The sequence below is a fragment of the Manis javanica genome, chromosome 1 (genome assembly GCF_040802235.1).
Source record: "Manis javanica isolate MJ-LG chromosome 1, MJ_LKY, whole genome shotgun sequence".
Lineage (NCBI taxonomy): Eukaryota > Metazoa > Chordata > Mammalia > Pholidota > Manidae > Manis > Manis javanica.
In genome coordinates, this window is record NC_133156.1 from 19,836,416 (window position 1) to 19,849,537 (window position 13,122).

Here is a 13,122-nt window from a genome sequence, read left to right on the forward strand (position 1 = left end):
TACTCTTATTTTCTGTCCCCGTAGTATCTGCATCCATTTATGTGCACTGGGTGTTTTTAAGTTGGATAATCGGATACCTGCAATGCAGCTGGCAGTGTCTGTTAGGATGTGGACCCCAGGTACCAGCCTGGTCAGCCTACTGATTTGACTCTGTGAAGGCGTGGCCTGGGAATCTGCATTTTAACAAGCTGCAGCCCCCCTCCACCACACCCCCAAGGGATTCCCCTGTGTGGTGGGATCAGGCAAGCCCCTCAGGGGGGAGAGGAGGCAAGCTGGGTGGGAAGTGACTGCTGCAAAACTGATGCCCCCGTAGAGGGCAGGTGCTACACACCGTTTTTCCATAGTAGAAATCGATCCAGCATTGCCTAAGTTTTGAATCTTTCAGAAGCTAGAAACTCAGAGAAATTTATGTCCCACAATTCAAAAAAAAAAACAACAAAAAACTAGTAAACAAAAACAGTCAAAGGGCTTTACCAACATCCCCCAAATCTCTGGTAACGTGCAATATCATGTGACACCAGGAGCCTTCTTATGATTGGCGAGTGACTTCTTATGATGAATTTTAATAGAATTACAGGGTTGGAAGGCCAATCCCACCACTTAAGGCTGGAATCCCCCACTTTATCAGACCCCTGGCCCAGGGTGATGACCCCCACTCCGTGTCACCTCTCACACAAATCTGAATGTATCCTCGCCGCCTCCACTATATCCTACAAATACCCAGAGGCACCATGAACCCAGATAAAACGGTCAACTTCTAGCACAAGGCCTCCAAATGCTCTTTTTCCCTTGTTCCCTCAGTGGACGACTATACTGTTCACCCAGCTACCGAAGCCAGAAACCTGCGGGTTATCCTCCCATCATCCTCAGAACCTTCCTATCAGATCAGCTACCAAATCTTGATAATAAAAACAGAGAAAGTGAGGTGGGTTTCACTCACTCTAGTTTATCCAGATGATAGTGGAAATTCCTTGTGTAAAGGGAGGTGTTTTCACATTAAAAAAAAAAATGTTCTATCATAATTCTGCCCCCTTCACATTAATCAGCTTGTCTACATCTCTCCACTACCACTACCAATAATTTATTTCAGGCCATCTCTTGCCTAATTACTAGACTGGCCACTCCCTTCCCCCACTCGATTTTTTGCTCCCTTCAATTCATTCTGCCTTTAATTCAGCAAATCCCTAGTGGTCACCCTAGAATGCAGACCTGGTGATGTTAGTATGATGACCACACCGAGGCAGCACTATAAGCTCAAACCAGACCACGGCGTCCTGCCCCAGCCTATCTCCTTGCCCTGCTCTTCTCCGCCCCACAGCTGACCTCCACGCGCAGCTGGGTGGAATTACCTTCCCGTCTCCTAATAATTATGGTGCCTTTGCAAACGCATCTCTTTCTGCCTGAAGGCTCATCTTCCTAACCAGACCCAGATTCCCAGTGTTTGGCTTAGCAGTGCCTACAGGTTTGCAGAACCTCAGCTCCACCACCATCATCACCGTGATTATCAATAGCATTTACTAAACTCTCAGTATGTGTAAAGGCTTTTCGGTATATTTCATCTCCACAACCACCTTTGGAGGCAAGTGTTGTTACCACTAGTTTTGGCGGTGAGGACACTTAGACGTCACTACCGCCAAGCGCCCCCCCCCAGGAGTCCCCTGAGAGGGGCGAGCGGTGCTGGTAAGTCCCCCCATGGTTCTCCATGTTCTCGTCGTTCTTGGCACCCACCAGACCTCATTGCGACTGCTGTCCTGTCTTGCCCGGCACACACTAAGTTCCTGACTCTGGAAGGCTCAGGAGACTGTGCCCCACTTACAGCTGCATTTCCCGCCCTCAAGACAATGCCTGCCAAATAAACCGTTGCTGACCAAATTAAGAAATGACTGAATGATCTTTGAGTCGTTCAACATTTGAGTGTTTTCCTTTGAACACACAACAGGTTGTTTATAAACATCACCAATTACTGTCATTTCTGCCCTGCTGGGAGACCATCTAACTCATATATTAGAAAAGGATGGGCAGGAAATAGCTGGAAACAGATTGGTAAATTATCAGTCAAATCTAAGTGATGGCCAAATATCTCTCCTGATTCAAAGTGCCTGGCTAAGCCTCTTGCATCCTGTCTCAGAGTCATTGCCTGCTGGCAACCCCTACCTCCTCCTGTAACCAGCTACCCACCCAGGGGCCTGTGCATTCATCCATCAGCTAGCAAGATGGCTGACGTTGAGATATGGCAATAAACAAGGCTAAATCCTCTCGTCTGGGAAGTGTCCAGTAATTTGCCTGGGCCAAGAAAGGGCTCAATAAATGTTCGTTTGTGCCCCACACCCTGCTTGGACAGGGGCAGGACTGCTTTCCCACCAGTGTGGGAGCTGCAAGCTGTCATCTTTCCTAGGCAAACTCTTTGCACCTTTTTCATTGTAAAAATAGCACTGCAACGGTCTCATGACCAGCCCAAACTTGACTTTACAAAGGAAAACCCTGCTCTTTTCTACAGGCTGAGTCCCAACCAACCTTTCCTCCTTGGCTAAGAGTTGAACTTACTTGCAAGGGCATAATTTATTAAGAAGGAGATTCTAGTAGTAGAAACAAATTTGGACACTTGTGTCAAGTTGAGGATCATGGGAAGCAGGCTTAGACAAAAAGGAGCTTTCACAATGGCTCTGGCAGCCTCCTCTCCCCGCTGAAAGGAAGGAGGGGGCTGAAAGCAGCAAGGAGACAGGGTCCGTGGGGTGCGCCCCCAGGTCCTCGGCTGAATTCCAGCCACAGCCCGTGTCTCATGCCTGCATGGGGGTCTAGGGAAACGCACCTGCAAAGCAGAAGTCCCGCTGGCATTTAACACCAGTGGGGAACATACGTGGGCTCAGTGCCCAGAACAGGTCAGCAGGTCCTCTTATAATGTCAAGCAATCACCCCTGTAAAGGGCATGAAGAGTCAAGCACACATTTGTAATAATAAGCATAGAATCTTATTGGAAACTTTCAGCTCCTTTATAAAGATAAAGTTTGTCAGACATCTACAGAATCCATCATCATGGCATCCTGAGAGGAAAGGTATACAACTTTACATGAAAGCTAGGCTATGCCTAAAGTGATTTTTAAACTTCTCAAAAACCTAGTAAAATTAAATTCCCTACATAACACTACTAAAAGGGAACACATGCTTACTACACAAAACAAAAATGGACTATCATTGTTCAGGGTCAAAACCTAACACTTTCTTTAACAATAAAATTTATGCATAAGAACATTTCGGTGAAATATAAAACACGTTTTTCTCCTCTTAGTTTCAACAGTCTTTTCTAATACCCAGGAGGAGGAGAAAATGAAAAACAAAGACCGGCTAGTCTGTAACTAAATATCCGGGGAGAAAATTTACCTGTGAGCTATTATGCAACTCAAGGGATTATGAAATGCAGAAACAAACATGTCAACATATTCGTCAGTAGTTCAGGGAGGAGGAAAGACCTCTCTCAAACTAAGATATCATCGTTTGGGTGGCGCATAACGAAGGAAGCTCTCTAAAATGTCAAATCTAGAAAATATGCCACCTAGAAATAAGTGACAGTAATGCACAGTGATACTAAAAATAAGAATCAAGTTGCAAAATCTACACTCAGTGACTTTGGGGTATCAATGCATCTCCCATGAAAAAGTGTACTTTTATCAAAAATGGTGATTTCAATATTTTTTGAGGAAAAACAAAAGAATTGAGGTCACCAGCATCTGTTCTTGTTGGGGGAGAACCAAATATGTATGAAGATAAAGGCAAGTGTGTGATCAGACTTCTGCTGCCCGTCTATCTGCGAAGCTTTCGGCACCTTTATCAGAAGCCGTACAGCACAGACGCTTTTGATATTAGGTCTCTGGGTGCAGCTCTCAAAACCATTCTTTGTTCCATTCTTACTGCATTGCCAGACTGCGCCCAATAGGCAGTCTAGAGGGTGACTTTCAGATATGTGCTATTAATATGCCCAAAACTGTGGCTGCAAAGGGGGAAAAAAAACATATTAATTGAATCTCTTCTTATTCGAAATGTCACAAATACATTTTCTGTATCTTAAAGCAACATGAAATGATTTGTAAAACCATGTGACATCTTCAGCTGCATAAACCTATGTTATCTATTGTTATTAAAAGTAATTATTTTCTTACAACAGTTCAACAGAAACTACATATAGTAACTGTAGGTCAAGAATTCAAAAAAGGTTGCAATCTTGTGTTCATTTACCTGGTCTTCCGGTTAGTACAGTAATGATCGTTAGGAACAGTTTTATATCAATACTTCATGTTTTCACATTTCTTTGTAATTCTCTTTGAAATATTTTTGTCATAACTGTTCTTTTGGAAAGGTCACTATTATTCACATCTTATAGGCATCATATAGGGATAATAATAGTACCTACCTCAAAGGACTGTTTCAGAGATTCATTAGACCATCCACATTAAGTACATGCTTTGTTTCTTGAGGGCTCAAACACGTCAACTATTATTCATATGCAAAAGTACTACCGATTGTATTAAGATTATCAGAAGTCCATTCAAAGCAGGTCAAGCAGGTTCGGATCTTCTTCTAAAACTTGAAAGTTCTTCCAAAAAATGGAGATACCAGTGCTTAAATAAATAAGCTGACCCACCTGCTTGGAATGCACCTTCCTTCCTCACTCCCAACTGCTAACTGCTGCTGGGCTAATTCCGACTTTCCAGGTCTTGGCTTAGACTATTCTTCTCCCAAGGGTGAGCAGCTCCGAACCCCTGCCGGGTCTGGGTGCCATCACATACGCTAGGTGCTCCTTCCACATGCGCATCACGACTGCCTGCTTTGGTGTCTCTGCCACGACACTAAAGCTTCGTGAGGGCAGGATCGTGTCTATCTTTATGCGTGACATTCTTAGTGGTGAGGCGATGCTACAACACAGTGGGTGCTCAGCGAACAGAGGACCTGTGGGATCTGAACCAGCCTGGCTGGTGCGGGAAGGAGAGGCTTTCACCTAGTGTGCGTGGCGCTGCCAACCTGGCAGCAGGTGGAGTCGTGGGGCCCTGAGGGCAGCAAGGCTGGTGAAATGGGATGCAGTGTGGAAACAGCACAGGGGAGAGGGGAGAGGCTCTGGGGGCACTCTGAGACTGTGTGGCACCAGCAGAGCCCCACCCAGGTTCACCGATTCTGGTATCCAGGTACCAGCCCTGCAGCTGGGGGCTGAGAGCCTGCGCCCGCTGCACCCGGGCCCAGGCTAACAGATTTCTGACCAGCGTATGAGAATGAAATGCAAGCCAGGGGCCCTGCTGGCTGGAAGGAGAGACTCCCATCCAATCCAAGGCCTCAGAAGACTTACCGGACAGTTGGGCTGTTCTGTGCCCATCTGGCCTGGCACAGCATTGCAGTGCTGAGGCCGGGACGTGGGGACTCCTGGTGTGGCCGATGGAAAATGGACTGAACTGCTCTGATTTGCCACTGTAGCATCGTAGGCAGGGCTGACTCTGGAGTAATATCTGACAGCATGGAAGGTACTGAGAGAGAGCGCCGGGCTGGGAATTTGAGGTTTATGCATCTCACCAACAGCGGTCTCTGAGGTGGAGCTGCACTGACCTTTAATTAAAAAGGAAACAAATACCTGTCAATATACACAACTCTGTAACCGGGAACTACTGCATTTGAAATAAAGTGTTCTCCAATTCATCTCCTCACGTTATAAACTTTTACTCCTGCTACAAATTAGTGGAATAATGATGTGAACTTCTTAGTTAAGTACATTGAGTGCAATACACACACTTTAAATTAGTGTTTGTGTGCATTTTAGAGGAGAACCTGATCTCTGTGACTTTGGGTATGTGTGTGTGTCTCTGTGTCTTTCATCAAACAAATCAAAATTGTGACCATCCCTATGAAATGAGAAGAATGTTGGAAAGAACTCCATTCAGCCACAGAGAACATTTGCTCAATTTTCTATCAAACAAGTGGGTTATATCATTATATAGCTATATTCTGCAGTAACTAGAAGGCAGCTAAATTTTTAATGCATGATTGTTAATGTAATCTAACACTGAATATTTACCTATCTTTTGGACATTAATAATAATGAAGCATAATAAAAATATGTCTACTTTAAATACCAATGTGTCTGTAATATTTGTAAAAAACCATTTCAGCAAATGTGTGTACAGAGATTTACAGAAAAGGTCAAGGAAAGACGACTAATGAAATCTAAACCCTGAACGAAGTCAGCACTTCTGTGCTACAGGTCAGACCTCAGCACAGAGACACCGTGGCCTCAGGCAGTCATGCAACTTCTCCAGCCTTCAGTGACTGACCTGCGTGGTAGGAACGAAATCTGAGACTTTCTTGATCCCAGCTGTTCCAGTCCTCTCTCAAACACAATTCCGCAACACGCACTACAGGCTGGGTTGGCTGGGTAGGGCAAGGCCTAATATTGCTAATATTGCCTTTCAAATGGAAACATGTATACAAATAAAAGTAAAGTGGAGGTTTTGACTCAACGGCCTGCCAGGCCCCCTCTGAACGCCCACACGTCTATGGTCTCCCCCAAGAGCAGTCACTATAGGCAATGTGATACCAAGAGATGCCGGGGCACAGGGGGCCTGAGCTCAGTGCCATGGGGAGTCCTTCGGGGTCTATGCAGAGTATAAACAGGGAGGATGCAGAAGTAAGTAATGATGCATAAGAAGGAACACTGATGGGCAGATGCCTGTGGCCTGACCTCTACCTGATTTCATCCGGGTTGATTCGATCATTCTGAGCAACGTTTGACCGCAGCTATTCTGAGTAGATTGACCATGGCTAATGGCTACTTTTTTTCCTATTCTCCTGCCCTGTCCCCCAAGTCTAAATGGATGGATAAAACCCCCTGAGGCTTGTCTGGTGGTAGGAACAGGGAAGGTTCTATTGGGGCCCCTTTCTCTTTTGACTCTGGCACTGTGCCCAGCCACCCCATGCATTCCTGTGGTTTCCACCATGTCCCACTAAGATGCACAGTCCCTCTGCTGGGGCCACTACAGAAATGATGACTTGTTTCTGTGACCCCCTGTGCTACCGGCCTGTGGATCCCTTAGGAGTAAGAACAGTATTTGTTCCTCCTCTTGTCTCCATCTTGCAGGCAGAGACATTTAAGCCGAGAACCGAGGGATGAACTGGGACGCAGGCAGGCAGAGTGCAGGAAAGGGGCTCCCAGCACAGAGGAGGTGCCGAGGGAGGGCGGTCAGCCGAGGGGCGCCTCAGCCTTGGACACAGGGAGGCAGGCAGGCGTGTCCTCTCGTCCAGCACCTCACACGGGGGGGACCAGCTCAGTCCCTCACTGGGGCCTCGGTGGACAGTGACCCTCGGAAACACAGGCGTCACACACTGGTCACCGTGTTCGCTCTGGCTCTGCTATTGTCCATCTTCTTCTTTCTACAAGTACATGGGCGTGCCTGACTTTGTAACACGAGTAACAGAAATGCTGTGCAGGGCGAATGTTTCATGATGAACACTCATACAGTGAATGTTCCTTGAAGGCCTCAACGTGCTGGCCATTGTTCTAGATCCTCAAAATACAGCAATGCATAGGTGAAAAACAGTAATTTTACTGTCTTTATGGAGTTGATATTCTAGTGGGAGAGGACAGGCAATAAAAACTATGCGAGTAGACAGTAGCAGAAAGTGGTAAGTCTACGAAGAAAAATACAGCAGAGGAAATGGACCAGGAGTCCCCTGCTTGCACAGCGCCGGGGAGCAGTGGGCGGCTTTACTCAGGTTGCTGAGAAAGACATGCTGGGAAGGTGACGTTTAGTCGAACACATGAAGGAGGGAAGGAAGTTACATGTTACATGCTTGATACATGGCACTGGATTACTAGGAGCGCCTCCTTTCCCTCTAGATTCTGTCCGTATGGGGAGTACGTCGGGGTGTTGATCACCCATCAGTAAGATGAACTCTCTACAGCACAACCACACGCAAAAGAATGAAACCCGACCCCTATCTTACACCAGACACAACAATCGACTCAACGCAGATTAGAGACTTCAATGTAGGACCTGAAGCCATAGAATTCCTAGAAGAAAACAGGGAGTGAGCTCCTTGGCACTGGTCTTGGCAATGATTTTTTGGATTTGACACCAAAAACAAAGACAACAAAAGCAAAACTACGACATCAAACTACAAAGCTTCTGCAGAGAAAGGACACCACGGACAGAATGAAAAAGCAGTCTATGGAATGGGAGAAAATACTTGAAAATCACATATCTAATACGAGGTTAATACCCAAAATATGTGAAGAACTCAAACAACTCAACAGCAAAAAAAAAAAAATCCGATTTTAAAACGGTCAGAGGATCTGAGTATTTTTCCGAAGAAGACATAAAGATGGCGAAGAGGTACATGAAAAGGTGCTCAACATCATTAATTATTGGGGAAACCTAAGTCAAAAGCACAGCTAGCTTTTACTTCACACCTGTCAGAATGGCTCTTATCAGAAAGACAAGAGATACAAAGTGTTGGCGAGGCTGCGGAGAGAAGGGAACCCTGTGCACTGCTGGGGGACATGAACGCTGGTGCAGCCACTATGGAAAACAGTACAGAGGTTCCTCAAAAAATTAAAAATATCAGTACTTTATGATACAGCAATTCCACTTCTTGGTATTCATCTGAAGAAAAGGAAAACACTAACTCAAAAGATAACTGCATCTCCATGTTCACAGCAGCATTATTTACAATAGCCAAGATATGGGAAAAATCAGGGTCCACGGATGGATGATGGATAAACACGTGGTACATACATACACAATGGAATATTATTCAGGCATAAAAAAGAATAAAATCTCACCGTTTGTGCAACATTAGTGGACCTTGAGGACATTTTGCTAAGTGAAATGAATTAGTTAGAGAAAGACAAATACTGTATGATCTCATTACATATGGAATTTCAAAAAAAACACCCCAAAACAAAACTCAAAGATATAGAGAACAGACTGGTGACCACCAAACCAGGGGGCTGGAGATGGCAGAAATGGGCCAAGTCATTCAAAAGGTACAAATTTCCAGCTATAAAACAAGTTCTAGGGAGGCAACATGCAGCAGGGTGCATAAGGCGTGGTGACTACAGTTGGTCCCGCTGTACTGCACATGTGAAAGCTGAGAGACTGGATCTGAAAAGTTCTCATCGAAAGAGAAAAAATGTACAGTGATGGATGTTATATAGACTTATTGCAATGATCATTTCACAATGTATATAAGTAAGGAATCATTACGTTTCAGTCCTGCAACTAACAGAATGTTGTATGTCAAATATACATCAATAAAAAAAAAAAAGATGAGCTTTCTGGTAATGCTGGTCAATTCTGAGCCCAGTTTCTGGGCCAATACCCTGTAAATGCCTGTGGCTTGTGTTCCTCGAGCAGACAGCAGAAGGACTCACGCGGTCACCTTCCAGCTACACTCCTGGCCCTCGTGCGTACCGGGCCCATGGCTGGGAACACACAGGGGCCGAGGGGCACGCAGGGCACCCACGCAGGCCCACGCACACGGCAAGCACACAGGTGTCCAGCGGAGCTCACCTCTCACGGCTTCCTCCATGGAGCCCCCGGGGGCAGGGACAGAGTAGACATTGAAGCACTTATTAGCCAGGAAGCTGATCCCTCTTGCAGGTGAGTAAGTGCTTGTCAACACACTATTTTCCCTTAAAAGGACAGAAACAAAAAAAAACACTTTTCACATTTTTCAAGAAAGGCAACATGAACGTGGCTGAGTTCAACTGTTCTTCTATCACTCAAATTCTAAAAAATATATAGACAGGGCCTAATTATAGATTATTTAAATATAAGAAGAAATTCTTTAAGATGTGGAGGAATGATTGCTTTTCCTCTATACTTTTTCTTTGTTTACATATTCTAATAAATTTAAATAAGGAAGCCTTCATTTGGCATCTTATGTCTTATACTAGCAGAGTCTTTGAGGACTCCAGCTGTGGTCGGGCCACATGGCTCCAGGCCAGTGACCTCCTGTGACAGACATGCTCGACCCCACTGAGCCTCTGTTGGACCGCCCATCACAACCACCACCACGGGTACAGCCTCACTTTAACATCTTCAGAAATAACAACGAGGTGAGAGAGTGAAACGACAAAAGGACCATGGATCTGAGAGGACCTGAGGATGGTGCATATTTTATCCCTGCAATTACGTAATACACATCGGAGGTGAGAAAAGTTCACCAATTCTTTTAAATATGCAAGTTTTCATTATGGATGGGTTCAGAGCCTGTCTACACTGCTAGCTTTGGCACTGGAGGAAAGTACCAACTCACAAGAGTTCTTGTCATACCTCTGCGCCATGACTGTGCCTGGGAAGGGTAGGTGGACGGGCATCTGCCTCTTACAAAACCTCCCGTTGCTCTGAAGCGCTTCTGTGATCTGAGAGAGAGAGAGAGGCCCATTTAGAGAGACAGCTGTTTGTTCATACATACCCAAACACACACACATACATTTCCAGTTGGAAAAAAAATAGAGAAAGCTGTAGCATTAAAGCATTATCTATGAGGATAAAATTCAAGGGCTAGGGAGTCGAATACCTGGCTCATAACGGCTGGAGGGATTTTCTCCCGGATGTACTTCACATAATCCACTGTGGCCTCAAGAATGGAAGCCGCGTCATTCTTTCTTCCTTTTGCATATGGCAGCAGAGCGCGCAGCTGCTCACAGCAGTGCTTGATTCGTTCTCTGGGCAGAGAATCGGAGTAAGTAAGGAACAGTCCATCTCACGTTCTTTGGTGTAAACAGGACAAACCATCCTTCCTCCAGGTTTGTTCATAAGGAGCTGCCTCCCTCCCCACCCAGTCTGTTTCAGAGAAAGGCCTTGCAGCCCCCACAGGCCCTGGAACCTCTCCATCGGCCGTCTGCTTCCACCGCTGCCAGGGGCAAGGAGCACGAGGTGCCCAGGAGCCCCCTCGCCCCAGGCCTGCTGCAGCGAGCGGGATGCCCAGGCACTGCGAGGACACAGACCCCCGCTGCTTATGGAAACCTACAGACTGCTCTTCCCACGGAGGAGAGAATCACCGGCTGCACATAAAGCCCTCTGCAGTTTACACGAGACATCCGTAAGACAGTGGTCAGGATACGGTGTCACTGCAACCTCGACCACATTTCCAGGACAGATCAATTAGCAACTTGTGGTGCACGGGCTTCCCGTGTGACTCTGGGCTCTGAGCCAAAGGAAAATCAGCAGGCCACTCCTTTACATGAGGCAGGTATGGGCAGAACCGATCAGCTGATGTGCCAATGAGAACCATGTCCCAGCTAGCGTCAGAAACTAACCAACCTGAGCCTCTCATAGCGCTGAAGGGGAATACAGACGAAATGGAAATCTGAACTGAAGCCTTCGGCACCTTCATTCATGCTTGTATTCATGTAACAGACATTGTTCCATACTCGTTTTGTGGGGAATACTGCCTCGACACATATAGGGTCAAATGGTGGGTCTGCCAATTATCAGCCGGGACCTTCAGCTAGTTACTAAACTTCTCTGGACCTCAGAAAGGGGGAAAAAAATCTGATTACAAAATCTGGTTTGACAGATAGCCAGAGAATGACTCAAATGTTCTAGATCAGTCATGTTTTCATTGGGCTTTGAGGAGCTACGGGGGCTCAGGAGCAATGCCTTGGGAATATTCTGGAAAGAAAGGGATGAAGGAGGAGACAATTTGACAATGTGTGTGAAGAGCCTGGAAACTTCACAGCCTCGGACACGGTGCTCCCGCTTACAAGGGTCTCAAATGCAGAACAGACGTTTTGTAAAAAGACATTCATTATGACAGTATATTAGTAAGAGGAAAAATAGTCTAAACACACAAAATAGGTGGATGCCCAATAGACCATAGCATACTAGTTCAGTAGAATATTATCTGGCAGTGGAAATATGTTTTAAACCTTGGGGAAAAATAGAATTTTTTATAGGATACAAGTATAAGATATAAGATAGCATATTATAAAATATGATCATACTCATGTGACAAAGCGAAAAAGCACAGAAAAAGGACTATCAGCAAAAATGTCAAGTAATAGTCATTTCTAGATGGTTGAGTTATGGAAAATGTTATTTCTTCCTTTTATTTTCCTTATTCTCTAAATGTTTTTGCTGGGCACCTGTCACTTTTATAATGAAAAATAAAATTACACATAAAAAAAGCAGGAGGGGGGATTAAAGATGGTGGCATGAGAGGAGACAGAGGCTTCCTCCTAAAACTGGATACAATTTGAAAATATAGTTGGTGCAACTAATCCTGAGAGAGCAACAGGAAGAGGTCGCGTCAGACTGCGCACACCTGGAGAACAGAGCAGACCTCAGCGAGCGGGGTAACGCACCAGAGCTGTGGCCAGGCAGGACCCGAGCCCCGCCCCCACCCCAGCTCACCGGCGGGAGGGCGAGAAACGGAGCAGGGAGGGAGTGGAAGGCCTGGGACTGCTGAGTACCTGGCTCCGGAGAGCTGACTGGGAGCACAAACCTACATCTCATGGTGCTTGCATGAGACTCGCATGACTACCGAGTTGGAAAGTTAATACAGGCAGAGTTCCTGGGGAGACTGGGATCCCGGCTGCTTGTGGAAAGCAGGGATCCATATCCGGCTGCTCTGGGACAAAAGCTTATACCTGCATGCTCGGGACACTGGATCAGGCAGTGGAGACAGGCACAGAAGCCGGGGGGTGGGGAAGAACTCTTTCCTCCCCGCAGGCAGCAGTACTGCTCCCCTGAGACCCCCGACATTGCTTCAGGGGCTCAGCAGCTCCAGAATAGAGCTTCTGGACACTAGAGGGCGCCACATACAAACATGAAACGCCAAAGGAACCTGGTCCAGAGAAAAATTGTTAATACAACTCCCAAGAAAGATTCAAATTATATGGATCTCGTGACTCTTCCTGAAAGGGAGTTCAAAATATAAATCATCAACAATCTAATGGAGGTATGGAAAGACATCCAAGAACTCAGGAATGAATTCAGGTCGGAGATCCAATCATTGAAGAGCACGATGGAGGGTATTAAAAGCAGGTTGGATACGGTGGAGGAGACAATAAGTGAAATACAAACTAGAGAAGAGGAATACAAAGAAGCTGAGGCACAGAGAGAAAAAAGGATCTCTAAG

The 13,122-nt window shown here is 45.9% G+C and overlaps 1 protein-coding gene across 4 annotated transcripts in view; it reads right to left on the bottom strand.

Moving 5' to 3' along the window:
* The window catches only part of SOHLH2 (spermatogenesis and oogenesis specific basic helix-loop-helix 2), a 75,093-nt gene that overhangs the window by 30,073 nt on the left and 31,898 nt on the right, over positions 1-13,122 (bottom strand). For 3 of the 4 annotated variants that reach the window (XM_073229269.1, XM_073229280.1, XM_073229265.1), the window contains exons 7-10: positions 10,558-10,705; positions 10,311-10,399; positions 9,546-9,667; positions 5,333-5,586 (exon numbers count right to left, since the gene is read on the bottom strand). In XM_073229269.1, the coding sequence (XP_073085370.1) occupies positions 5,333-5,586; positions 9,546-9,667; positions 10,311-10,399; positions 10,558-10,705 (613 nt within the window). Of the gene's footprint in view, positions 1-2,955; positions 3,986-5,332; positions 5,587-9,545; positions 9,668-10,310; positions 10,400-10,557; positions 10,706-13,122 lie in introns of those variants that run through there. The other variant, XM_073229275.1, reaches the window with a different exon arrangement.